Genomic DNA, 27069 nt, shown 5'->3' with positions numbered 1-27069 from the left:
CTGGCGAACTCCGATCAAACGGTCAAACTAGGCAGCGCTGATCAAATATGAATCAATATTATGTTATGTTAATGCCTATTTCTCGCCTCAAATGTTTTCAGAATCATCTTGTAGTGTACTGTTAAGCTGTAAAATGAGAAAGTTTGTGACGCGGCCGCCATGATGAGATTACGTTGCCAATAGGAACGCTCTCTCTCTGAAATTACCTGTGATTGGTCAAAGTCTCCCATCTCGGGCTAGATTTTCTAAAGCCTGAAAACAGAGCCATGAGGAAGTGCAGAAGTCTAGTTTTCTCTCAGAACACTTGAATTACAATATGCTGAAAGGTTATTATGGATTTTTTGCCCAATGATGACAAAAATATACTGCCTACTGCCACTTTAATCTGCTCTAAGCAATATTGCTACAACATGTGATTTTATGTCACTCAAACATTGTCGACGGCCTTCTGGTCACATTCCTGGACTAAAAACTAGGATCTACAGTCTGTGTCAGGTTGAATAGTCTGCTGTGGGAATACGAAGCAGCAGGAGGGAAACTGGTTATGTGACACACACACACACACACACACACACACACACACACACACACACACATTCCCTCAATAATGTCCCAGAAACAAGGAACAAGTTAAAAAGATGACTTGCATAGCTAGTACTTTGATAGTTCCATCTAAACCACAGAGTGACTCATTCACGCTGCATATTCAGTCTTTGTCGGTGAGGGGCGGCGCTGTGGGCGTGTCCAAGGCTTGTAGAGGTGAGACAGGTGGATGTCACAGATAAAATCGGTCTGACACACATCTCTGCATACAGATTGCAACACCCCACCACCAAGGTAAGACTGAGATTCAGATTTTGTGTTTCATGAGTTTGTACGACAGGATTTAATATTTATGGGTTTGATGTTTGAAGCCCATCAACGATGAATTAAATGCTCAGGCAGGAAAGGGTTGGTAGTTATTAGAAAGTTTTGATAGAAGAAAAAAAACTGAAGTACAGAATATCCATCTTGAGCTTTAAACCTCACATTAAATCACTGTTAATTAATCTGTTTTTACTGTTGCAACGTGATCACAGACACAACTGGTTTTATAGGTTCAAGATTGAACTTTCACTATTGTTGTAGTTTGCCTCCTCTTCCTTCATGTTTCTGATGGTATATCTATTGTTATTGTGGGTTTGGTATTTGAGGTTTTGAACAGTAAGTTCAGGCTACATGGAGTAAAAGAAGTTGTGGTAGTAGTTTTTGTAGTAGTTCTGGCAGTAGCAGCTCTAAAATAGTGGTATCAGATTCAGTAATAGAATTGGGGTGAGACTGACAATCAGAGACTCGACTGCTTATAGAGCAGTGGAACGCAGTCAACGAGAGAAAATGCGACTCAGCCAGTTATCCGAAACCATTGCTTCCACCTTGACAATCAGCTTTTACTGTTACTCCTCATCAAAACAGACACGCAGGGTGCTGGCCGGGAATCAAGCCGGAAGGAATGAGCCGTAAAATGTTGAAGTTGTGTTGAAACACATGTTGGCAATATATTTAAATTAACTTTTTTTTGTGATATATTTCCCCCTTTTTTAAATAAAAAACTGTCAACATTATGTCAGGTGTTTTTTTATTCCTTAGATGAGCTCACTCTACGGATTTCAGATAGATTTGTGCGAGGCAGCAAGCGACACACCCTCGGTCTGTGACACACAGAGAAGCATGCGGCTCGGTCGCATTCCTGCACCGACACATGAGTGTATACGGGCCCTCTGTGTGTGTGTGTGTGTGTGTGTGTGTGTGTGTGTGTGTGTGTGTGTGCGTGTGTGTGTGTGTGTGTGTGAGACACAATGTAGAAACAGTCTTTCATCTTCTCAAGTGATGAACTATGGCGACACCTCGGTGCATGTAATGCATGGCGAGAGGAAAGTGTGTGTGTGTGTGTGTGTAGTGGAAGAGAGAAAGTTTGTGTTTGTGTGGGTGAGCGAGAGAGAGAGAAACTGAGAGGCAGATACAGAGAGGACGTGCACTGTGGGTGTTGGAAAATAGATGCTAGATTGTAGTTTTGTTAATAGACGGGTTTCTTGTATACAAACATTACTGGGTGCGTGCGCACTCTGGGCAAAACCGCTTTGGCCGCCGTTGTCATCAACGTAGATTTCATATTGTTTGTACGCTTTTGTTGACTATAACAGACGTATTATTATATGACGTATTAGTATGAGATTTGTGTATTATTATCACCTGTTATGAAATGGGTAACGTTAGATCAGATGTAAGTATGTATTTGACTTGGGGGATCTGTGTCTGTTTGGTTGACTGACTCCGGTCAGCGTTCAAGTTACGCAAATCCCTCTTGATGGCCGCCGCCGCCCGACACTTTTTCCTTCGCGATTTCTCAACAGGTTTAACGTTAATATATAACTGGAGACTTGGATTTTGGTCTCGTTATTAGTACAACCAGTCACACAGCAGCTCTTTGTATGTCGAGCAGGTGAACATTAACATTAGACCCTTGACTAACCTCTTGCTGGTTGCAAGCTAACGTTAGTTGGAAACGTAATGCAAAAAGTCAATACAGTAGCGCTGATATGTCCGATTAGAATTCAAACTAACCATGGCTAACGGTAGCTTCCACGGCCGCTTGTTGTTGCGACCGCGGGGGAGGACGAGCGGCTGGACAATATTTGTCATTGTTTTATGTTGTTAACTGATTTCCAATAATAAATATATACATTTGCATAAAGCAAGCATATTTGCCCACTCCCATGTTGACAAGAGTATTAAATACATGACAAATCTCCCTTTAAGGTACATTTTGAACAGATAAAAAATGTGTGATTAATTTGCGATAAATCACGATTTAATTATGGCCAATCATGCGATTAATCGTGATTAAATATTTGAATCGATTGAGAGCCCTATCATTAAGTAATGCATTATATTTTACTTAATCAAATCTACACCGTGTTACAGTCATGAGATAACTGCACAGTATGAATCCATCAAAACAAATGTGTTTCTTTCCAAGAAGTACAAAATCTCACAAAATGAAGTTACTTTCAAGCTCTAATCACAATAATAATAATAACAATGATAAAACACTTGGTTCTCTCTTTACACTGGATAGAACATTTGTTCCACACTCTATTATGACCTAACTGTGAAGTTATAACAACAAAGTGTTTGGTTATTTGTGTGTCAAATGACAAGAATGCTAATTCATTCAACCTTTAATCTGATCTGTAATCAAACCTTAATTTGTGTTTAACTCCATTTTTATTTATCATTTTGTTGACCAAAGAGTTAACGTTTTTATGAAACTTTGGTTTCATTATGAACAATAAGTCATTTTGCCATGACACCCCAGAGAGAGTCCTGCCCAGGCGTTTCCCATCAGGGATACAGAGAAGAAACATCCATACAATGCACTACATATACCCTGTGCTGACATAAATGTTTTCATCAGAGCTCTGATGGATGTTTTTAACTGTGGCAGAAAGCAGCATCACATGTCTCATGAACGGGAGAGGAGATGTGAAAGTATTATTACAGTACTGAGAAAGATCTTATGTTTCATAGGGTATTATTAGTGTATTTCATCTTCACTGTTGATGAACATTTGTAACAATCTTTTTTCTGTCAATGCTCTCTCTCTCTGCAGCACAATGGGTGAAAATGTAAAAGACCCTCCTCCCTACATCATACCAGGTAAACCTGAACACACCATGCATTGCTCACAGGCATCATCATTATCAGACTGGCTCATTAACTCTTGTGTCCGTCTCTCCTCCTCTGGTTTTTCTCCTCTTTCTTTCCTGTTCCTCTTGTCCAGTTGGTGGTTCGGATGTGAAGGTTTACCACACCCACACCCCGTTCAACCATCCAGACTCACAGCTGAACATCGCTAGTGCCACGCCAGGTAAACACACACCTGATCCTACACTTCGTGGAAACACACATCAAAAACCTTAGCTACAATTTACTCTCGCACATAGTTAATTAAAGTTCCCGTTTCCTCCACCCTCGTCTTCTCATCTTCTCTTTTTTTCTTTCTCCCTCCCCTCTCCTTACATCAGTGTACAGCAGCGGAGCAGGCACTGGTCTCAACACTGGTCTCGACACTGGAGAAGTCAAAAGTAGGTTTGTGAGCTACGATGGGACACTGGGGCGTAATCCCGGACAGACGACCTGCACCTCCTGCCAGGAGCAGGTCATGACCAACGTCACCTACAAAGCAGGGACGTACGCCTGGCTGATGTGCTTGCTCTTCATCTGCTGCGGGTGAGTGTGTGCTCTAGGCGCTTGTGGGCCTTTTAACAAGGCCACATTAACCTGTTAGGGGGCTGTTTGGCCCCTACAGACCACCTTACACACATCTCAGTTACCTCCAAGTTTCCATTAAGTATGGCGCACACAGCGGACTAATGCAGCACAGTTGATATTGTACTCTTCTCCAGAGTGTCGAAGACATACGGCCACAGAGCTGATGATTCGACCACAAAGTCGATCATCGATCATTGGCCTAAGGTGTTCTGGTACCAAGCACACTTATGAAACACCCTATGCTCAAACATGGTGTTTGTTATGGCCAATCCATGACTAGCACAGATGTCCAACAACAAAGCACCACTCAGGTTCAGATCAGGCAGGCCATTCCTCCCAATCACCCCCCTCAAGGTTTTTTCATCATTGCCCACGTGAGTGTTAAAGTCCCCCAGCAAAACTATAGTCTGCGTCCTTTCCAGGACGCCACCCAGAGATTCCAAGAAGGCGGAGTACTCGAAGCTGCTGTTTGGTGCATAAGCACAAACAACAGCCCGTTCTCCGGGGAAAACTCTAACACAGCGACGCTAAGCTGGGGGGCTCGTAAGTATCCCCACACCCGCCCTGCACCTCTCTCCCTGGGCAACTCCAGAAAAGGCCAGAGTCCAGCCCCTCTCCAAGAGTTTGGCTCCAGAAGCAGAGCTATGTGTGGAGGTGAGCCCAACTGTATCTAGTTGATACTGCTCCACCTCCCGCACCAGCTCCGGTTCCTTCCCCGCCAGAGAGTTGACGTTCCACGTACCTAGAGACAGTCTGTGATGCTGGGGATCAGCACGCCCAGATCCCGGCCTTTGCTTGCCACCCGACCTCAATGCCTATCCCTGTGGTTGGTGGGCCCAGGTGTGTTTTCCATAAAACACACCCTGAGTCAACAGTTTGTACACATTTTTTTGGGGTGAAAAACTATAATAAACTCTAAATAATAGGATATATTCATGTTTTCCAGAGGAGGGTCCAAAAGATATGTACAAATCTTAAAAAAAGTGAACAACAAATGATCAACACTACAAACGCATAATGGTCAAAACAAAGCAAATTCTTACATACAGCTAGATGACACTAACTGTGTATGTATGTGTGTGTGTGTGTTTCAGGTTAATCCTGTGCTGCTGCCTGATTCCTTTCTTCATGAACAACTTCAAGGATGCGTACCACACGTGCCCCCGCTGCAACAGAGTGCTGCACGTTGACAAGAAACAATGCTGTAAATGATGGACATGAGGCAGACATGGAGCCATAGATATAAGAAATAACATCCTGTTACCTTTGTCTTATCAGTTGCACCATTTTATGAAATTTACGGAGAAAGGTCGCAGTTCAAATGTAGCTTATTCTATGGTCGAGCCATTGCATTGGCCGAGGCAATATCAAACATCATATTATTAGCAGACGGACTGGGAGTCATTGTGTTATCAGAGCTTAAATACCATGTGCTCACTTATTTTAAAGCTCTGGTAAGTTAATTAACCCATTTGTACCCAAAGACTAGGCTATATTTAGCATGATTAGGAAAAATGCAACATTTTTGTTCTTGTACGGACATACTATGGGCAAGAATCTAACATCTCATCTACGAAATTTTTAGCTCACATGAAAAATCCCACTTGTATCAATGGTCAAAGTCAGGATTTTTGAAAAATTAGGAAAAATGCCAACATTGTGTGTATTAAATGTCTTGCATATGAAATATTTTTTACACTATGTGTGCATATCTTGCATACATTGGGATATTCAACTTGTAATGAGTTCATAGATACCAAATACTTGATTGTGCTCATTGTAGTTTCTGAGATACAGACATTTTCTTATCATACTATATTTAGTCTTTGGGCCCATATGACTACTGTTTTTATTTAATTATGAAGTATAAAGAAAAACAGTCGTCACATGTGCCCAAAGACTAAATATAATATGATAAGGAAAACTCACTTAAGTAAAACGGTTTGACTGATTTCTTCAGATTTCTTCAGATTTGTGTTTAGCAAATTACCAATTCAAAATTTCAGTTGTGGGCACAAATGGGTTAAGCACACCCCATGCACTTTATGGGAGCCATTTTATTTCTCCATTATCTTTTTCAGAAATGTCTCGATACATCACGTTGTTAAAATGAAGGCTTGTATATATAAACTTTATCGAATACTATATGTTCTAAGGGTGTTCATTTGAAATTGAATCAAACCAGCTGTCCATTTGAAGGGATCGTCACAAGTTTACGCCTTTCTGAGAGAATCCTTGAATTGTGTTACAACTTTGATGATTTTACAGTTAGTTAGTTCTTTCTTTGTTAGATCACAGCAAATGTTCATTCACCTGTGTCCGTAGTTCTATTTTCTTGTGTACACACACATTCGGCGAAAGTCAGCATAAGCTACAACAATCTAAGTGTAATACAAATGTTTATTCACCAGTTTCCGTAAAGCAAACAGCACAAAAGTGGCCAAATGATTGTGTGTACACCTATACACTGAGTATTGTACTGTATATAACCTAAAATTACACTTGTATTACTTGTGTCATTGATTGTATGTACAGTCCTACTGATAATCTCATAAATAAAGCACATAATCTGAAAGCATAGCCTACATGTTTAGCTTTGTGCTCTTGTACCTGAAGGTTCCTGCTCTGAGTCTGGCTCTGAACCGTCCATCATTCTAGAGACAATAGACAATAACATTAATATTATAGCTTAGGCTACACTAAGAACCAACATAGAGTCCTGTGCATTTAGAATTTTTGGTCAAAGTTGGCAATAGAAAAATAACAACAATATCTTACATGTAAATGATCATGTCAGTTTGCCATATTCTAATATTGCAACATGCTTTCTTAAAGGTATAATATGTTACATTTGTCGGTTGCTGTTTGTAAACACGCGGCATTCAAAGTTGGCCCCTCCTCCTCGGCTCAAAGAGCGAGCGAGGGGGAGAGAGAGCAGCGATGGTCGAGTGAGCTTTAGAGTGACTGAAGACAGGGAGCGGCGTTAGTGAGAACAAAGCAGTGAATCGGAGAAACAAAATGTTATTTTCTTATTGTTTCATGGCTCAGGGCTGCTCTCGGTCAAACTACTGACACACCTATAGCAGCACTCTGCACACAGCAGAGGAAAGACAGGGGAGCAGGGGGACCACTGGAGCACATGCACATAAAAACACACAACCTGTTCTCATCCATGAAATTTGCCCGCTTTGAATCTGACAGAGCTAAAGGGGGACTTGTGCCTTGATATCAGACGCCAAAGGGTGTGACAAAGCGGTGTAAGCATATGCATCAACCAATCACATCTCCATCCATCCATCCATTATCTGTAACCGCTTATCCTTTTCAGGGTCACAGGGGGGCTGTAGCTGATCCCAACTGACATTGGGCAAATGCGGGGTACATCCCGGACAGGTCGGCAGACTATCACAGGGCTGACACATAGAGACAGACAACCATTCACGCTCACATTCACACCTATACGGGCAGTTTAGAGTCAACAATCAACATGACCTGCACCCGTTTCATTTATATTAAGGCTTAAAGTTCAGCATAATGAGGGCGTGGCTGCTTTGAGGGACAGGCGGGTGCCGTACCAGGTCGCTAGCTGCTGCGTTCACCGACGATCCACCTCTTTGCCCATTTTTGGATAAGCCGTTCAGATTCCTTACAGTACGAAAATTGCATTTATTTTCTTTATACATCTTGTTCAATCGTGTAATTGTCTGTCTCTTCCATGCTGACAAACACATTGAATTCTTGAAATTTATTCCCGAAAAAATCTACAAAAATGTTTAACACGTAATCTTATGTCACTCAAACATTGTCGACGTTGTGACCCATTCCCGCTGCATATCCAGTCTTTGTCCATGAGGGCGAGGCTGGAGGCGTGTCAAAGGCTTGCAGAGGTGAGACAGGTGGATGTCACAGATACAATCTGTCTTACACACATCTCTGCATACAGATTGCATCGCCCGCCTCTTTACCCCCAAGGTAAGACTGTCACATAATATGAGATGCACAGAAAAGAGGATTTGATTGTAGAGATTCTTGAGTTTGTAAGACAGGATTTGATATTTATGGGTTTGATGTTTGAAGCCCAAATACAGAATATTCATCTTGAGCTTTAAACCTCACATTAAATCACTGTTAATGAATCTGTTTTTACTGTTGGAACGTGATCACAGACACAACTGGTTTTATAGGCTCCAGCTCAGGAAGTCCTCTTTATTTCCAGTTACTATTGTTGTAGTTTGCCTCCTCTTCCTTCATGTTTCTGATGGTATATCTATTGTTATTGTGGGTTTTGGTATCTGAGGTTTTGAACAGTAAGTACAGGCTACATGGAGTAAAAGAAGTTGTGGAAGTAGTTTTTGCAGTAGTTCTGTCAGTAGCAGCTCTAAAATAGCGATATCAGATTCAGTCGTAGAATTGGGGTCAGACTGAAAATCAGAGACTCGACTGCTTATAGCACAGTGGAACGCAGTCAATGAGAGAAAATGTGACTCAGCCAGTTATCTGAGACCAGTGCTTCCACCCTAACAATCAATCTTTTACTGTCACACTTCATTTCTCTACAAAACAGACACGCAGGGTGCTGCCGGGAATCATTGAGTGATGTATTTCTCTCATTTTTATGTAGAGTTAGTCGTCACTTTTTAAATGACATGTCAGGTGTTTTTTTTCCCTCAGATGAGCTCACTCAATATAATTTTTTTTGTTCCTGAGCACTGAATGAGTTAAATTTATTCTCAACAGCTGTTGGATTAACTCCATGTTTTTTCTCTGAAGTGACGGACTGGGTAATTTCAACATCTAAACTTGTCAGCTGATCATTAAAATGCATCATGCACATGACATGAACATTCCTCCCTCTCTCAGACACCCACGCACAGAGAGAAAACATGACAAACAATCGTAGAAAAACCGGACTCTGATGCTGCTGGAAACAACTGTTTCCTTGTCTAACCTGAACCCTGCCGGGAATCAGGCCAGAAGGAATGAAATGTAAAATGTTGAAACTGTGGAGAAGCACTTGTTGGAAATACATTTACATTCACTTTTTTTTGAGTGATGAATTTCCCTAATTTTCATGTACATTCATAGTCACTTTTTTAATGAAAACCGTTGATGTTTTTTTTTCCTCAGATGAGCTCACTCGACAGATTTCACATACTGTAGATTTGTGCGAGGCAGCAGTGACACACAGAGAAGCATGCAGCTCGGTATCCAGGCCCTCTGTGAGTGTGTGACACAATTAAAAAACACTCTGTCGTCTTCTTGAGTGTGTTGTTACTTTCGAGCTCTAATTACAAAAATAAATAAAGGTCTCTTAAAGGCTTAAAGGCTATCACTCTCTGACTACGTGGCAGAGACTTTCATCCTTGTCTTCATCACCTCACGTCTGGACTACTGTAATGGAGTCCTGTCCAGGGTACCCAGCAAAGCCCAGGACTGGCTCCAGTATGTCAAGAACTCAGCTGCCAGGGTTCTCACCCGCACTAGGCCCTGGCAGCACATCACCCCAACACTCATCCACATTCACTGGCTTCAAGTGTTCTGAGAGATAACTAGACTTCTGCACCTCATCGTGGCTCTTTTTTCAGGCTTAAAAAAATCTAGCCCGTGATAGGAGACTTTGACCAATCACAGGTAATTTCCTTGAGAGAGCATTCCTATTGGCTGTGCTCCGGTCATGTGACCGGAACTTGGTGTTCCTTCAACAGATTTTACAATGTCGGCCGCGTCACAAACTTTCTCATTTTACAGCTAGACCGTACAATACAAGATGATTCTGACAACATTTGAGGCGAGAAATAGGCATTAGCATAATATAGCTGCCGAAGTAGTGGCGGGGCTTCAGATGTATCTCACTTGTGTCACGCGTCATATCTTTGGGGGTATAACACATGCGCAGTAAAATCTGGTCTGCACTCCAGATGAGACCAGAAATTCCTGGAGGAAAACAAACAGTGCCAGTTTTCCAACCTGCTCTCATTCTCACATCTTTCACGCACGCACGCACGCACGCACGCACGCACGCACGCACGCACACACACACACACACACAGACACACGCACACACACACACAGACACAGTGTGTTTATCAGGGTGTCCTGTCTCTCACGGTAAATTATTTAAGCTATGGGAGTTATGGTTTTTGACTGGGAAGAAGGAGTATGAGAGGTGCACCTCAGCCTAATCTCTGTGAAATCATCTCTCTGACTGAGGAGTCACTTAACAGTTGCCATCACCATGGCAACCTTTGATTGTAGCTGGATGAGACACAGCTGATTGCAGTTTGACAGACACAGGCTCAATCCCTAGTTTATACGCTGTACCTTTAAGGCTTGAAGTTATGCATAATTAACTCCCACATCAGACCAATTTGGGTCATATTTCTTACATAAACTTCCAATCAATGGGCGAAATCTCATGTCTCCACCATCTACCATCTCTCTGGAATTTGCGCTAACATTTCTGAAGATAAATAATAAACCAACACAACATTCGGGCTTGAAACCCCAATTATAAAACACTCAGTTCTCTCTTTACACATTTGTTCCACACTCTACTGTGACCTAATTATGAAGTTATGAAGAGACAGTGTTTGGTATTTGTGGGGCGGATTTGTCTTACATAACATGAATACTAATTATGTTTCAATAACTTCACATCGCACACGGAGAGATTTGGCTCATCTAAGTCCGAAGCTGTAGAGTAATAACAGTAATTATCTTCTGGATTGACAGGACTGGGTTATCTATTGACAGACATTCAACCCTTAATTTGATCTTTAATCCAATTTAATTACCTCCGCCAAGGCCGAAGACCTAGGAAGGAGGTTATGTTTTCACCGGCTTTGGTTTGTTGGTTTGATTGTTGGTTTGTCCATTTGGAGGATTACGCCAAAAGTTTGCGATGGATTTCAACTGTAGATTCTGCGTTTTTTCACATTAAACTCGGTGAAATTAGTTTTACGATGCTCCGCTACGTATAGCTGATCTCAACTTAAACAAAAATACACGTGGATGATGGCACAAGCTGAACGGAGAGGGGGGGGGCAATCGTACTCGGGCAGCTTGGCGGAGGTCTGCACTCTCCAAGTGCCATTCTAGTTCATATTTAACTCAACTCCATTTTTATTTATCATTTTTGTTGACCAAGGAGTTAACGTTTTTACGAATCTTTGGTTTAATTAATGAACAATAAGTTATTTTGTATGAGTCAGTCTTAAAGTTATAATCCTTAAGATTTTAATTCAACTTAAACATGCCTGATTAGAAAACGGGCCGAATGCTTGGCCTGCGGTGTTGCCGCTTGCAGCTTTCTCGAGAACCGCTGTTACAAACAACCTCACACTCAACACTGCGCTTCCTTGGGTCCTGAGCAATACACCTGCCACGACATAGTTGCATCACACACCCAAATTATGGCTACTGAGAAACACCGGTGAAATACACTCAGGTTCACAGGAAAAACACACCCAAGTTGCAGTTACTCACAGTCAGAAACACCGGTGAAATACACACCGGTGAAATACACTCAGGTTCACAGGAAAAACACACCCAAGTCGCGGTTACTCGCGGTATGAAAAACTGCTGAAATATACACTAGGTCACGGGAAAAACACCTGGGGCAGACTTAACCAATACCTTTGGCAACCTGGCCCTTGGGGCCCCAACTAAAAGGGCCCCAAACAGCTATAGATTTATTATGATGTTTAGATAGATATGAAATGTATTGAATCATATTACTCACAAAATATATCAATTGAAATAAGATGCATAATTATTCATTAAACTATCCAGCATCATATTAGAATTGAAAGCTCCACCTTGAACAGATGTTGAGTACATTCAAGTATATTGTGCCGATCTTACTCTTCACTTGAAGTAAACATTTGAATGCAGAATAATTTCACCGCTTTATCTTGCCATCAGACAGACAGGGAAACTGAACTGGAAGTGATATGCTATGCTCTCTTAAAAGTAAAAACAGTATAGATACGTTTCACTTTCAGTTTAGTTAGAAGAAAATATTCTAAATATAGCGTATACTTAAACAGATATCAATTGTTTTTAGGTGGGTCTTTCTTTTAGGTGGCTAAAATATGTTTTGCTTCCCATCCACAGCGCTGTATTGCTTTACTCCGGTGCCGGTAACTCCTGTCTGTTTCTCCAAGCTGGGGGCGCACCGACCGTCATCTACTGTAAGTAATACACCTTACTGTGTGTCATTCAGTAAGAGATGACAGACAGAGTCGTCAGAGCTCTGACAGATGTTTTTAGCTCCATCAGTCAGGCTTTGGCCCCATCTGGTGGCAGAAAGCAGCATCACATTTGTCTCATGAGGGGGAGAGGTGATGTGAAAGTATTATTACCCTATCCCTGGCAGCACATCACCCCCACCCTCATCCACCTCCACTGGCACCCGGTCAAGTCCCGCATCACCTACAAAATCCTCCTCCTCACCTACAAATCCCTCAATGCCCTGGCTCCTCAGTATTTATCTAACCTCCTCCACCCATACACACAGCCCCGGAACCTTAGATCCTCAGGCACGGGTCAGCTCTCCATCCCTCACACAAGAATGCAAACTTTTGGGGACAGAGCCTTCAGTGTGACAGCCCCCACACTTTGGAACTCTCTCCCCATAGAGCTCCGCAACGCATCATCTCTGGACACCTTCAAAAGACTCCTCAAAACCCACCTCTTCACCAAGGCCTATGGCCCCTAGCTTCTGTTACATTTGTTGTGTTTATTTATGTCTTTGTTAAGCGTCCTTGGGTTTCATGAAAGGCGCTATATAAATCCAAGCTATTATTATTATTATTATTATTATTATTACAGTACTGAGAAAGATCTTATGTTTCATAGGGTATTATTAGTGTACTTCTTGTCTATGCTCTCTCTCTGCAGCACAATGAGTGCAGATGGAAAAAATGACCCTATCTACATGATACCAGGTAATCCTGAACACGTCATGCATTGCTCACACACATCATCATCATTATCAGATTGGCTCATTAAAGAGGACCTATTACATTTTTGTTTTTTTTGCTTTTTCTTTTTCCTTTAGTGTGTTATATAGTTTTTTGTGCATGTAAAAATCTGCAAAGTTACAAAGCCCAAAGTCCACTACAAAGGGAGTTGCTCTCCCCCACAGAAACACTGCTCCTGAACTGCCTGAAACGCCTTGATTGAAGTCCCGCCTTTTCTTCCGTAACGTGGTGATGTCACCAAGTAACACACTTTGCCTAGAGTGTGTTTGCTTGTTTTAGTTTAGTTTTGGTTGGTTTTCGGAGTGTGTTTGCTCATTTAAGTTTAGTTTTGGTTGTTTTTTAGAGTGTGTTCAGCGGCTAGTTTGGCACGCAAACAAAGCTATTTAGAGCAGAGCTGAAGTGGAGTCCGAAAAGTTTGGTTCGGTTGACCAATCACAACTGTAGGCCAGCTGACCAATCAAAGCAAACTGGGCTTTGTGACAGGAGCTCAAACAGAGCGTTTCAGACAGAGGGTGAAAAGAGGTGCAGTAGCACAGCCGGTATGAGAAAAATAAAGCATTTTTTGAACATTAAAGCATGTAAACATGTTACAGTAGAACTCCAAAATACAAGTATGCACCTGAAAATGAGCATGATAGGTCCTCTTTAAATCTTGTTTTTAAATATTCTTAAAATCCTCATTCTTTCCTTTTCTTCGTCCAGTTGATGATCAGATGGATGAGATGGGTTACCACAGACACATCCACATCCACACCCCATTCACCCCTCCCCCAAACTCACAGCAGAGCGCCTCTAATACCACGACAGGTAAACTAACACCTGATGTTACACTTCCTGAAACACACATCAAAAACCTTACCTACAATTTACTCTAGCACATATATACATTTTCTGTTTCTCTCTCGTCTTTTCCTCTCTTTCTCCCTCCCTCCCATATCCAACCCTCCTTCCCTCTCCCTCCATCAGTGTACACCAGCAGAGGAGGCGGCCCTGGTTCAGGTCTCAAATCTACAGATGGCAAAAAGGGTGTTGTGAGCAGCGACGAGGCGCTGGGGCGTTCTCCCGGCACGACGACATGCACGTCCTGCCAGCAGCAAGTCATGACCATCGTCACCTACAAAGTAGGGAGGTTCGCTAAGCTGATATGCTTACTCCTCGTCATCCTGGGGTGAGTGTGGGCTTCAGGGCGCTTGTTAACCCTTTAGCATTGCCACATTAGCCTGTTTGGGGGCTGTTGGGCCCCTACAGAACACCTTTTAGAGCCAGTGGAGATACAGGCATGTGTTCTAAATATTGAAGGAGATGTGTTCCCTGCGTTACCCCCAAAATTTACACCTGGGTCGTAGTAAGTGGTTGTTTTTTATCATAATTGTAAATGGGGTGGACATAAAACATTAGAAACAACTCTCATGAGGGATGTCAGTTTTGGTTAATGTTGTTTTCGATTGCCTAACACCCATTAACCGGCTGTTAATTTTGCAAATGCAAAATGACGTGAAATACAAGAGCCGCTTTCTTTTTACTCCAGCGCACCATTGACTCAATGAGCTTTGGCCCCTTGACCCCCCTACTTCCAGGGAACCCATGGGTCACTGGTGGGCCAATCGAACAGTCACCGATCGTTATCAGTTGATATTCGTTCTAAATAGTTGATCGGTGGTCTCTATAAAGGCCGATCAGCAGACGCTCTGAGAGCGACACAGCTGGACACACACACATACACACACATGCTCAGCGGTGCTGGGCCCAGTGCATGTGTGTGTCCAGCTGTTTCGCACATTCACTGGGCCCGGTGTCGCGGAGCTCTGCACCGTGTCCTGTCTGAGCACCGGCTGGTGGCCGGTGCTTGGTATTTCTTCAACTGATCTCAACATGGCTGCCGGGTCACAAGCTTTCTCATTTTACAGCTAAACAGTACACTGCAAGATGATTCTGAAACATTTTACGCGAAAAATAGGCATTACAGTAACAGCATAATGATTCATATTTGATCAGTGTTGCCTAGTTTGACCGTTTGATCGAAGTTAGTGAGTGATTGACAGCTGCTCAGAGACGGCAAGGCTCTAACTCTGTTCTAATTGGTTGTTTCCCTCCAATCTGTGAAATCTTGCAGATGCCGTTAGGAGCACCAGAGGGCACAGAATCACATGATTTTTCCAGATTACCTATCACATGCACTACTGTCAGGATAAAGTGACCGTTTTATAAAAATAACTTTTTTTAAATAATATTTGCTCCAATTCTACCTACTGCTGCTTTAAACAAATATGATCGACAATAAAACGAGCTATGGACACAACAGCGCCTGAAACTTCTTTTAGAATCAACATCACCAAAGCAAAAAACGTGGACATAAACAATATACAGTATGTATGAACAATATAAAACTCCACAGCAGCTGCAGCCACAAACACACTAACAGCAAAGCCACTATGTTGCTAGGCAACTAAGTGGTTGTTGACGCTCTCATCAGGAGAGTTCAGCAGTGTGTTGTTGTACTCACCTGTCTGAAAGGCACCAAGAAGAAATCCTCCACTATCTGCTCCTGGTTCTACTTCGTTCATTCTCAAAGCATAGTACAACCAGTCCACTCGGCCTTAATGCTCCCAGTATAACCAGTCCACTCGCTTCTCTGGTCCCGCTGCGCTCCTCCAGGTAGAAGCTCCTCAGTGAATGCAAACGTCACAGCATGTTAGCATTTAGCCTGTTAGCCAGACGCAGCATGCCTCATACTGTCACAAACATTGTGGGTGTGTCACTTAGCGTGCTGGCCAGGTGGTCAGGTGCATTAAATCAGTCATTAATTAACTCTACCAAGCTACAATAACGCTAATTATAACCACAGCCCACACGTGATCCTTCATTTGATGGTGTTTGAAGTGGTCCCTCCCGTGAACGTGAACCATGGAGACCTGGAGTGTCACCTGCTCAGAACCATATCACATGTCTATGATAGACCGTAGACCTGGTGGAGCTCTGTTGCCCACCTGCGGCCCGCAGACACACCTGGAGCTTCTTCTCTGATGATCTATCTCCTTTCTTCTGGTCCTTTCTCACACAGTTCATCAGGACGTTTTCATATCACTTTTGTTTTTACTTTGTAACGGATGCGACTTGATATATAGCGATATATATATAAGTACAATATTTGCGATAAATAGTAGAATTACAGATTTTACAGGTACACAAAAAAACTTACTTCACAATAACTCAATTTTAATAACAGGGAGAGAGATAATGAATATTTGATTTAATCATTAATTAATAAATGTTAATACATAACTAAAAAATATACTTAAATTAAAGTCACTGTAGGATAAATGAAGCATTCATTCATCATTGATGAACACTGTCAATGCATGTCAATACAGTTTAAATAATGTACAGTACAATACAGTACAGTACAGTATGTATATGTATATATATATATATGTATATATATAATACTTTTTTTATAGCAATAATAATATTTGTTGTTATTATTATTATTAGTCTTATTATTTATTTTCCCTTTTTCTTGTTTGTATAAAATTGTATAGGGGGACAAAATGTAAAACAAAACAGAAAAATATGAGTCCTTAATGTTCACTGTATTTCATCATACCTGCTAAAAGAATAAATACATATTACAAAACAGTGCTTGTGCTGACAAAGACAAATTATACTACTGGTACAGGCAATGTAATGTAACGACCATTCTGCAGTCTAAAATATGTGATTTTATTTACCCCCCTTCTATAACCCCCAGGTTGAGAACCACTGCTCGAGAGGAGCAAAGGGCTTAATACGTAAGATCTCTAGCAAAAAATGACAGTATAATTCTCTTGCAAGATTTATTCATAAATTTAATAAATAAATAAATATAATATTTTAAGTTTTACTGCAGTTTTTCAGTCAAGGGGAGGGTCCAAAAACAAAACAAAACAAGAGTCTTAATTTCTTATCATGAAATATAAGATTCAGCTCTCCTCCACACTTAAATCATTTTTGTACGGCCCCTAAAAAAGTGAATAACAAATGCTCAAAACTACAGTAATGGTGAAAAACAAAGCACTAATCTACACTAACTGTGTGTGTGCGTGTGCGTGTGTGTGTGTGTGTGTGTTGCAGGCTGCTGATGTGCCTGGCTCCCATGGTCCTGCTTCCGATTCCTTTCTGCGTGAAAAAATGCAAGGATGTACACCACACGTGCCCCCACTGCGACACAATCCTGCACGTTGACAAGAAACAATGCTGTAAATGACGAAGACGAGGGCAGACATGTACCTATAGATACGCTATAAGAGTTGCACCATTTTCATCAATCTGATGGAGAAAGGTTGAAGTTCAAATGTAGCTTATTCTATGGATGAGCCATTGCATTGGTCAAAGCAATATTAAATATATTAGCAAACAGACTGGGAGTCAATATAGCTTAAATATCATGTGCTCACCTTTTTAAAGCTCTGGCAAGTTAAATCCAGCACATCCCATGCATTTTATTTTTCTAATATCCTTCTCAGAAACTTCTGCATTCATTATGTTATTAAAATGAAAGCTTGTAAATAAACTTTATCAAATAATTTCTGTTTCAAAGAATTGCTCAGATGAAATTTAAACATACCAGCTGTCCATTTGAAGGGATCGTCACAGCTTTTGAATAAATAACAGCACCATAAAACAAGCCTACACATTAAACCAGAGCATGACAGCAAAAATTGCTCATCTGCAGTTATTGCACAATACATTTGTGTTGGCATTGTTGTTGGTTAATTAGACATTAAAACGCTCCAGAATAAAAGACCAATGTGTATTATATTTCTATGATGTCAGCCACAAAACTACTCGTTAACTCTTCTGTGAAGGGATGAGCGAGCATTAAGTTCGAAGAAAAGCTTGTATATAAAGTACAACAGCAAAGATTTGCCGTACTACATTATGATGTGTTGGTGGAGCCACTGATAAAGATACTTCAAATAAAATGGGTCAAATTGTTTGAATATTTTAAATCCTTCTTTGGCTGTTTCCGTGTAATCTATAGGTATTTTACTGAGAAATATATTTTATTTTGTTTTACTCACTTGTTGCTTCCTGACACAATAACAATGTATTTACAGTGTGTCCCCTGGATGAAACCGGATATGCTTGGACTTCTGTTATTTACTGTTATTAACTATTTTATAACATTTTTTCTTTAATAAAAGTAGACAATATACTGCACATTACACTCTGCTGTGATTCTGTTTATTTCTGTTCTCTCTAGAGAGGTCAGAGGTCAAAGCCAACCACCTGACCTGATGGTTAAATTGGTGTTTTTTTTCTACGAAGCACTAGCAAGCAATCTCGCCTCCATATCCATTTAGTGGCTGTCCTGGAGCCTTCGGTCACATCACACAATCTCATTTTAATCACAATTTTATGAGACAGCATGGTTGGGCAATCTGCATCCCTGGGGGAGATCATGTGATAAGGCTCCAGAACAGCTACTAAAGGGACGATTTGTTTTGGTCCACTGCTGTTCCCAAGGTCAAGAATGAACTTTCAATATTATGTTTCTGTATTTGTTAGATAGCAAAGTTAATGTCAATGATGTTGATCCTGTATTAAGTGATATTTGTAGCCAGGCTAGCAGCTCAATGGATGCTAATGTTGGTCTGTTTGTTGATTAGTCTACCACTTTGGTCCAGACAGAAATATCTCAACAATTTCAGGAGGAATTATGATACAGACTCTGCTGACCTTTCATCTATCAACATCTGTTATCAGGTAAAAAATTTGAATTTGTCCAATACTCTGGTTTATGACCAAATACCTGCTAAACTAATGACGTTCCAATCAGCTTCAGCTGTACTTTGTGTTCAGTGCCGATTAGCAAATGCTAGCAGGCTAACACGCTAAGCTGGGATGTTGAACATGGTAGCTCAAAGCACCGCTGTGCCTAAGCAGCATGGCTGCAGACCAGTGATAATCAACTTACAGCCTCGGCTTGTGGTAAGGTGTCAGGTGGCCCGCCGACCATTTTCTAATTCACAATTGGAATTTTTTATTAACATTGAATATAAATAAAGTACCAGAGTATAAAAATGCATCAAAATAGACTAATGGTGCTTGTATACATATATAAAAAAAAAACATGTACGGGGAGGATCCCCTGGACCTCCAACAGAGGGCTGAGCCCCAAATGTCTGTTATGTGTTTATTAACTGGCCCCTGGTCTCCTGGTCATGTCTAGAAAACGGTTAAGGTTAGGCATTGATCTCGAATAGTTTAAGTTAGGATAGGTCGTCGGACAGCGAGTCTCACAAAAGCTTTTGCAAGTTTTTAAAGATTTCAGATCAGATTTTGCAGTTTGCAGGTAACCTTCTAGACACGACCCAATCTCCTGTCATTTTGCAAAAGTGGCCCCCGGCAAAGCAAATTAAGTATTCCTAAACACTTCGGTTTAAATTAAATCTCATAATGTCATCTTGAGTAATAGTCAGCATGCTGTGCACTCTTCAGCTAAGTATCGCTGTCAAGCTCCAGGGTGAGCTGTCCTGTGACTTGACCTCTGACCTCACTGGGAAAACCCCCTTCTCTGAAAATCTCTTCAATCATTAAGCACGCTGTATGGCTCTGAAGTTTAGGAAAACATTTGCTGCATGTAGGCAAGTTTTAGATGATGCCATCCAAGTAGGAAGATATCTCCAAGTTTTAGATCGAAGGCAACTTTAAATCTTAAAGGAATAGTTTGCCGTTTTGGGAAATACACTTATTCATTTCTAGAGTCGTGTAGAAATGATATGAGTTAGATGAGAAGATCGATACAACTCGAGAGCTATCGATCTTCTCATCCAATCCTGCACCAAGAGAGCGAATAAGTGCATTTCCCAAAATGTCGACCTCTTCCTTTAACAGTGTTTCAGGGGCCAAACACTGGCGTGGACAAGCAGCAGAGTGGCGTTTTTGTTTTTATAGAAAATTTTATTCAACATACATTTTTCCAGCAAAAAGGCAATATACAGGAATAGTTGTCGTACACTGCTGCTACACTGAGGATTTTAAACTGGAAAAGATCAAATTAAGGTGTGATTCTGCAGGTCATCTTCGTACTGCACTTTTTAACAAGACAAAACCAATGCAGTTAGTTTTGAAAAGAAAAGAAAAAATAAATCCAAATGTAACAGAAAAAAATCGTCAATGGTACATCAGGAACGCAAAAAAAAAAAAGAGATAAACCCTACACACAAGAAATATGAACACCTGGCTCCTTCTGTACCCAACAACAAAGGCGTGTTTCTCTTTAATTTTACACGTTCATATTTTTAAATATACAATTCTTAAATGTTGTCTTTACAGAGCCAGCTATGCGCTATTGGGGGGGAGCATTCCATCTGTGCTTTAAAAGAAACAAAAGAAAAATGAATTCATAGGGCTTAAAGTGTTTGTTACAATGCTGGTTTTGTCTCTACACAATCTTCAAACCAGTGGGCTCGAGGTGTCTGCAGCTCCCTAGTAAGCACAGCGCAGTTACTGCTCCCAACCACCGGGGGGCAACAGATTCAATCAAGAGAGAAGATGACGAAGCTCGTATGCGTGTGAGCGCGTGTTTGCGTTTAGAGGAGGAATGACTGAGAAAGACATTAAAACCCCCCGAAAACAAAACAAAAGAAAGAAAGAGAAAGTCAAGGGGGGGGTAATGTCCGTGCGTGTGTGTGTGTTCCTTTAAAGTCACTAAGCAACTCAAACAAAATGTACATTTGCCAGTCCTGAGAAACCTCTGACATTAAGTGCCAACGTGCAAGATGAAATACAGACAAATTTCCTCCTTATTTTTTTTCCCCATTTATTTTTTTAAACAGATGCTGTGGATTTTTATTTTATTATACAAGATCTGCAGAAAGAGACAAAAAAAAAAACATTTTTCCTCCAACCAAACTAAGTGAGAAAAAATTGCGTGTAAACTTGGAAATACTTGCTTTTGTTGCACTAAAAAGGATGGGAGCAGAAAATATAAAGAACCACATCAGGGCAACTAGTGAGCCTCGGGATGGATGCCAGTTCGCAGCTGCAAAAATGACCATCTTCCCCTCTTTTTCTGTCAGTTAGTCCTCACAAACATCCTTCCATCTAACTCCACACAGCAGCATGACGCCTCTTCAAACAACTCTTTATTTAAAAACAACCCCCAAAAAAATCTGAAGGGAAAAAAAGCTTGTGAGAGGTGGGAGAAGGAAACAAAAACTAAGTCTAGAAGTTCATATATATATATTTGTGTATATATATATACTTATATTTATACTGTGTCCCACTTCCTCTCCCTTCTCTGCTTATTTTATATTAAAATCCAATTTCATTTTCCCACTTCCAGACAGGCAACGAAAATAACAGGCAGTCAACAGGTAGAGAAGCCAGGGGGGAAAAAAACAAACTGAACAGCCTCAAACATGGAGGGAGACGATAAAAAAAAAAAAATAATGAAATAAAATAAACAACAAAATCAACAGTCGGGAGGTGGTTGGTGCAGTTTATTTTTGTGGTTGAGGGATAATCCGTCAGCTGCAGCAAGATCCGAAATCGCTGAAGACATAGTGCCGGTGTAGAGCTGTAGGTGTCCAGGCAGGGTGTTAAAAGTGATGAACACACACATACGCACGCACGCACACCCACACAGTCTCACACAAACACACACACACGGTTGGTTACAGTCTGTGGTTATGGTGTGTTAAAGTAGGTAGGGAGGAAGGCGGAGCAGGAGCAGGAGGAGGAGGAAGAGGAGGAGGAGGATGAGGAGGACAAAGAGGAAAGGGCGGGCTGCTTTTAGTTGTGGATCTTGATTGCTTTCTCCAGGTAGGTGTAGCGACCTCTCTTTGGAGCTTTGTTGAAATGATCCAACCCTAGCCAGGGGCGCGGGTGGGACATGTTACCTAGAGAGGAGATGCGTCAGAGAGGTCATTACACGCCAAGGCTCTCTTTGAAAGCTATTATCTCTATGATAACTGAGGAATATTTAAGCATTTTTAGCTTAAAAGGAACAGTGTGTAGGATATGGTGGTATCTGAGGAATGCAACGGCGGCCGACGCCAAAACGCGAATGGCCCTCTCTGGAGCCAGTTGTTGCAAGAGTAGAGTGTGTGTGTACATGGGAAGTGAGTGGTGAAGCAAGAGAGAGAGAGGGCGACGGGAGCGAGTAACGTTGTCGACTCCGGCCCAAGTAGGAAAAGTTAACAGTGTTTGGTTTGTCCATCAGGGCTAGTGTTGCAACATGGCGGTGTAACAAGGCGGACTAGTGAAGAGGACCTGCTCCCTATGTAGATATAAACGGCTCATTCCAAACGTAACGAAAACACGGTGACTCTTATTTTCAGGTGGTCAGACTATGGATCTATAATAAGACCTGGACACGGTGCCACTGCTCAGCCTTGCTTACAATCTTTCCCAGTGGCCACGTGTGGTATTGCAGCAAAAAAATCACCCAGCGGCCCAAAAAGCATTTTCCCCCTAGACCACCATTGTAAAAGATAGGTCTGTAAAACTGTTGACAGGACACACTGAACTGCAAACAAGGTTGATTATGAATTTTTGATCAATGGAGGTTTTATATTTGTAAAACTTTCCTTGAGCCGAGAAAAGCGGTTTTAAAATCTGTGATGTCATCGCAATGTAAAGTCTATGGGCTGAGCGGGAACTCGTGGGAGAAACACTACTGCGCATTTTCAGTGGGCCGCATACCCCGTAAGTAAACCCAGAAGCTTGAAAACGTTGCTGTTGCCGACACAGCAGGCTCTGGACAAATTGCCAGCAAAAAAGTTGAACTAGGCTCAACTAATACAAGCAAAGTAAAGTGATGAACCAGACCGTGTTAAAAAAATACACACACTGGTGTGGGCGTGAGGCAGGATTAAAACATAGAAAGGTTATAATGGCAGCAATTAATCTCTCCTCCGTCTCTGCGTTCACGAGGTAAAAAGCACAATTAAGATGTTCCGATTAAAAAGTATCAACCAGGAATGTGCTCTTGCATGAATTTCATTGGCCGAAAGTGCATCGCCGCATGATGATGTCGCAGAATAAGTGGACCAAAAGGAAACCTTTTGAACCGGAGCTTCGTGCTGTGCCAACGCAGTGGCCTCGTTTAAAGGATTGATCTCGCAGGACTGTCCTCGTGATGCATTTGCATGCTTTGGTTATAGCCTGTTGCACTCCTAAAGTTACTACCTTTAGTACAGTTACAGTAACAGAAGCAGTAAATACCTGGCTGTGGTTCAAAGTCCTTCAGGTTGACCTCATACTCGTCTTCAGTGATGTACTGATGCCGCCCCATCATCACAATCGCAAACTTGAACTGAGAACGAACACACACAAACGCATGTTACTTGACAGCCTGCCACTGTTTACCTGCAGTGTACTAAATACTGTAAAAATATTCAGACTGACTTCTGCCATTACTTATTCATTGTACATCACATTGAAATATCCATAAAACTAGAACTGAACCAGAATGAAAAATGAGCATCAAATATTCATCAGAAAACATTTAAAATGCACTCGATACAGACAATTTTCTCTGGTTGTGCAAATAGAGCGTGGTGTTGTACCTTCTCAAATTCTTTCTCCTGAATGTCCAGCATGGTCTGGATCCTCCTCATCACCTCCCGAAATGACTCGCCCTGTGGGGAGGGGGGACAGGGGTGGTCAAGGAAGGAAACAACCAGACAAACACAGCATGAAGGTAACTGAATAATACATTATGTTAAGTTCACACATGTGAACAAACAAGCACACACCTGTCTGATCTTGAGCAGGAAGGGGATCCCGAAGGTGCCGAAGACTTCCTTGTGGAAGTGAGCGACGGGGATTAGCATTTCACTGTCCTTGTCCAAATCCACCTGGTCCAAAGGAATCTCCTGAGTGAAGGAAGAAAATAGGAAGAATGAGAGAGAAGAGGTTTAGTCAAGTCGGTTACTAACTTTACAGCGGGTTACTCTGATTACTGGTTATGAAATGTGTGTGGTCAGTTCAAAATGTATTTTAGGAAAAACAAATTCTGTAATTGTTAGTGGTCGAAGTTTTCGCCATGCTACGTCTGATGGCAAAGTAAAGCGGTGAAAATATTCTTAAGATATATCGTACACTTAAACTGATATTGATTTTTTTAGGTGGCTAAAATACATTTTTCTGCTCCTCCCGTCCACAGCCGCTTTACCTCGCTGTCGGACAGCCCCCCTGACAGGGAACTGAAGTTGTTATATCGTGCTCTTCAAAGCCACCAGACTACATTCACCAAAACAGTAATTTTACCTTGAATAACGTTGAAGTATACAAACAACCCCACTTCAAAAATCTGAACTAACACTTTCAGCAATTTCCAAACTGAGCACAGCTAACTTTGACGCAGTTAGTGCCAGCGTTCACATGATTCATAACCTTATTGATTAGCTTACTTTGGTAACCTATATCACTGCTTTTTATAACGGCTGGGTGGGTGTTTCCATTTGAAAAAACAAAACAGAACACAGATAGACCCGCCCTTTAAAACCCGGCATTTCTGCACAGTTGTAGATAAAGATCAGGCTTCACTAACATTATAATAAATATTATTTGGAGAATTAGATTCCAGTGGCGGCTGCTTAGGATTGTTTCAGATTCATGTGATTCAAACATTTCCAATAACTCCAGAGCGTTGTAATGTCCTAAAGTCAAAAACTATTGGAAAAAAATTGTTATGTAGTCATTTCCAAAATTCACAGCATGTTTTTATCCAACAAAATATTCTGCTTCAATCCATATTTTTTGGTGTTTAGCCTTTAAAAAAACAACAGGTCAAAACCTGTTTGCTCTCCTGCTTGCCGTTCAGCCAGAAGAGTTTGGTGCTTTAGATTGGTTTTAAATTTATCTTTAACAGATTATTTTGAAGAAGTAAAACCCTGAAATTATGGCTGCCAAAGTGTCTGCTTATGTGGTGGACCAGGTCAAAAAATATACCAGTGTCACGCTGATGGCCTGTTAAGTGGAAGAGTGACTAAAGGAGGAAAAATGACTAAAAATAGACTAAAAAGAGAAGAGACACTAAAAGCCACACAGGGAACGCCTCACATACACACATACCTCTATTCTGAAGGTGCGGCTGGCAGCCGGAGATAAACATTCTAGCAGCTCGTCCTCCTGGTGAACCCCGATGATTTTATAGCTTACTATCTCTAACAGCCTGCAGGAGGAGGAAGAGAGGAGGACAGACAGAGGGAGGAAGGATTAATACACTACAGCAGCTTTTCAAAGACAAACTGATTTCTCAGAGCAAAAAAAAAAATCTAATTAAACAGGGGATAACATAGAAAAAAGGACCTTGCATGACAAAAAGATTAAAAACAGTTAAACAAAATCCAGAATGACAGCCAACTATACAGGCTGAAATTGACCAGACTGTACTCTCTGAACTGGTCCTGACCCAACATACACTGGGGGAAAAATGTTTGTGGTCTTAAGATTGCATAAAAAACAGCTGATATTTCATTTAAATGTTGGGCTGTGGCAGCATTGTTTTCTTTCTCACCACAGTGAGCTGACATTTCACCTCAGCAGAGCAATTAACTGCCATTTAAGTTCTTCACATTTTTTTTTTTTTTTAAAAACAAGAGTACAATCGGGGGTGGGAATCACCAGATTCCCCATGATACGATATCACGATATGATCTTATTGAGATTTTAAACATTTTGCGTGTATTGCAATAACATATATTACAATATATTGCTACAATATATTGCGATTTACTACCTTTTTCGACTCCAATTTATGCAGTTTGTCAACATCTGTTTAATTTAATAAGATAACAGTTTTCACTCTGTTCATCGCAGAGTTTTTATCCACGTATCTTGAGGTCAGGGGTCAAGGGATCCCTTTGAAAATGGCCAGTTTATCCTCGCCAAAATGTAACGTAATTTGGGTCATTAATTAGCTTCGTTTCCGACAAGCTAGCATGACATGGTTGGTACCAATCGATTCCTTAGGTTTTCTAGTATAAGACACCAGTATCTTCACTCTAGCTTTAAGACGGAGCCCGCTACAACCTCTGAAAGACAGAACAGCGGCTGGTCCTGCCGGCGGGCCGACAGATTAAGAGGTTAATAGTTTATTTAATAAAAGATCGACACTTGACATCCGTGTATTGATGCAATACTGCCACGCAAAATATCACGATACTATGCCTTATCGATTTTTTTCCCTCCCACAATAAGTACAATTATTACTGAAACTGAGCAATAGCGCTGGGACTGTTTCCTGTGGAGGTGAAATACCGCTACTACTACTTTTTTTTAATTTCATAACGTTCACCATCAAATGCCCAATAAAAGCTTTAAAATGTTACTGTTCAGTATAACAAACTGATTGTAAGCAGTGACATGAAGTATTATGTTTGCATTAATGAAAACAGAGCAGAGCAGATGAGAGAATTAAGTTTGCCGTCTGATGGAGATCAGTGGTCATGATTACAGTATAACCAACTGGTAGACATTGTTTTATTGTGTTAACCTTCTCAGACATAATTCAGTCAAACACACTGAAACACACTCGTGCAGGGTGGATACCTGAGCTTCTCGGAGCCTTTTTCAGAGAGCTCCACTGCCTTTTTACATTCTTCCAAAAGGTCCCGCACACAGCCGTGCTTGTCAGGGTAGAGGGTGATCTCCTGCAACAAACACACATGCACAGTTTACGTCTGTGCTGGAATCACACAAAACATTTGACTTATTATTATGTGTAATGATATATTCCTCAGGGGGAATGAGTGTGAGACTGACACGTATTGTGTAGCTG

The 27069-nt window shown here is 41.3% G+C and overlaps 3 protein-coding genes across 6 annotated transcripts in view; 2 read left to right on the top strand and 1 right to left on the bottom strand.

Moving 5' to 3' along the window:
• Positions 1 to 761: 761 nt before the first annotated feature.
• On the top strand, positions 762 to 6456 carry LOC119501741 (cell death-inducing p53-target protein 1 homolog). Its single transcript, XM_037792318.1, has 5 exons — positions 762 to 837; positions 3650 to 3696; positions 3821 to 3907; positions 4065 to 4269; positions 5406 to 6456. The coding sequence occupies exons 2-5, from the start codon at positions 3654 to 3656 to the stop codon at positions 5521 to 5523; spliced, it is 453 nt and encodes a 150-aa protein (XP_037648246.1). The 5' UTR covers positions 762 to 837; positions 3650 to 3653; the 3' UTR covers positions 5524 to 6456.
• Positions 6457 to 8159: 1703 nt separating this feature from the next.
• Positions 8160 to 18483, top strand: LOC119501263 (lipopolysaccharide-induced tumor necrosis factor-alpha factor homolog). Its single transcript, XM_037791525.1, has 4 exons — positions 8160 to 8283; positions 13998 to 14102; positions 14262 to 14463; positions 17406 to 18483. The coding sequence occupies exons 1-4, from the start codon at positions 8160 to 8162 to the stop codon at positions 17536 to 17538; spliced, it is 564 nt and encodes a 187-aa protein (XP_037647453.1). The 3' UTR covers positions 17539 to 18483.
• Positions 18484 to 20216: 1733 nt separating this feature from the next.
• usp7 (ubiquitin specific peptidase 7 (herpes virus-associated)) overlaps positions 20217 to 27069 on the bottom strand; it is a 31619-nt gene continuing 24766 nt past the window's right edge. For 3 of the 4 annotated variants that reach the window (XM_037791373.1, XM_037791371.1, XM_037791374.1), the window contains exons 26-31: positions 26841 to 26941; positions 25362 to 25461; positions 24041 to 24160; positions 23852 to 23923; positions 23508 to 23598; positions 22043 to 22180 (exon numbers count right to left, since the gene is read on the bottom strand). In XM_037791373.1, coding sequence (XP_037647301.1) covers positions 22074 to 22180; positions 23508 to 23598; positions 23852 to 23923; positions 24041 to 24160; positions 25362 to 25461; positions 26841 to 26941 — 591 coding nt within the window. In that variant the 3' untranslated portion in view covers positions 22043 to 22073. Of the gene's footprint in view, positions 22181 to 23507; positions 23599 to 23851; positions 23924 to 24040; positions 24161 to 25361; positions 25462 to 26840; positions 26942 to 27069 lie in introns of all 4 variants that reach the window. The other variant, XM_037791370.1, reaches the window with a different exon arrangement.

Source organism: Sebastes umbrosus, chromosome 14, assembly GCF_015220745.1.
Source record: "Sebastes umbrosus isolate fSebUmb1 chromosome 14, fSebUmb1.pri, whole genome shotgun sequence".
NCBI lineage: Eukaryota > Metazoa > Chordata > Actinopteri > Perciformes > Sebastidae > Sebastes > Sebastes umbrosus.
This window is presented reverse-complemented; position numbering and strand designations above follow the sequence as displayed.

Bases quoted from the DNA above. Each gene is read 5' to 3' on its own strand.
- LOC119501263 (XM_037791525.1), top strand. From the start codon at position 8,160: ATGAGGGCGAGGCTGGAGGCGTGTCAAAGGCTTGCAGAGGTGAGACAG. The intron at 14,103-14,261 runs GTAAACTAACAC...TCCCTCCATCAG, and splicing joins CGCCTCTAATACCACGACAG to TGTACACCAGCAGAGGAGGC. The intron at 14,464-17,405 runs GTGAGTGTGGGC...TGTGTGTTGCAG, and splicing joins TTACTCCTCGTCATCCTGGG to GCTGCTGATGTGCCTGGCTC.
- LOC119501741 (XM_037792318.1), top strand. From the start codon at position 3,654: ATGGGTGAAAATGTAAAAGACCCTCCTCCCTACATCATACCAG. The intron at 3,697-3,820 runs GTAAACCTGAAC...CCTCTTGTCCAG, and splicing joins TCCTCCCTACATCATACCAG to TTGGTGGTTCGGATGTGAAG. The intron at 3,908-4,064 runs GTAAACACACAC...TCCTTACATCAG, and splicing joins CATCGCTAGTGCCACGCCAG to TGTACAGCAGCGGAGCAGGC.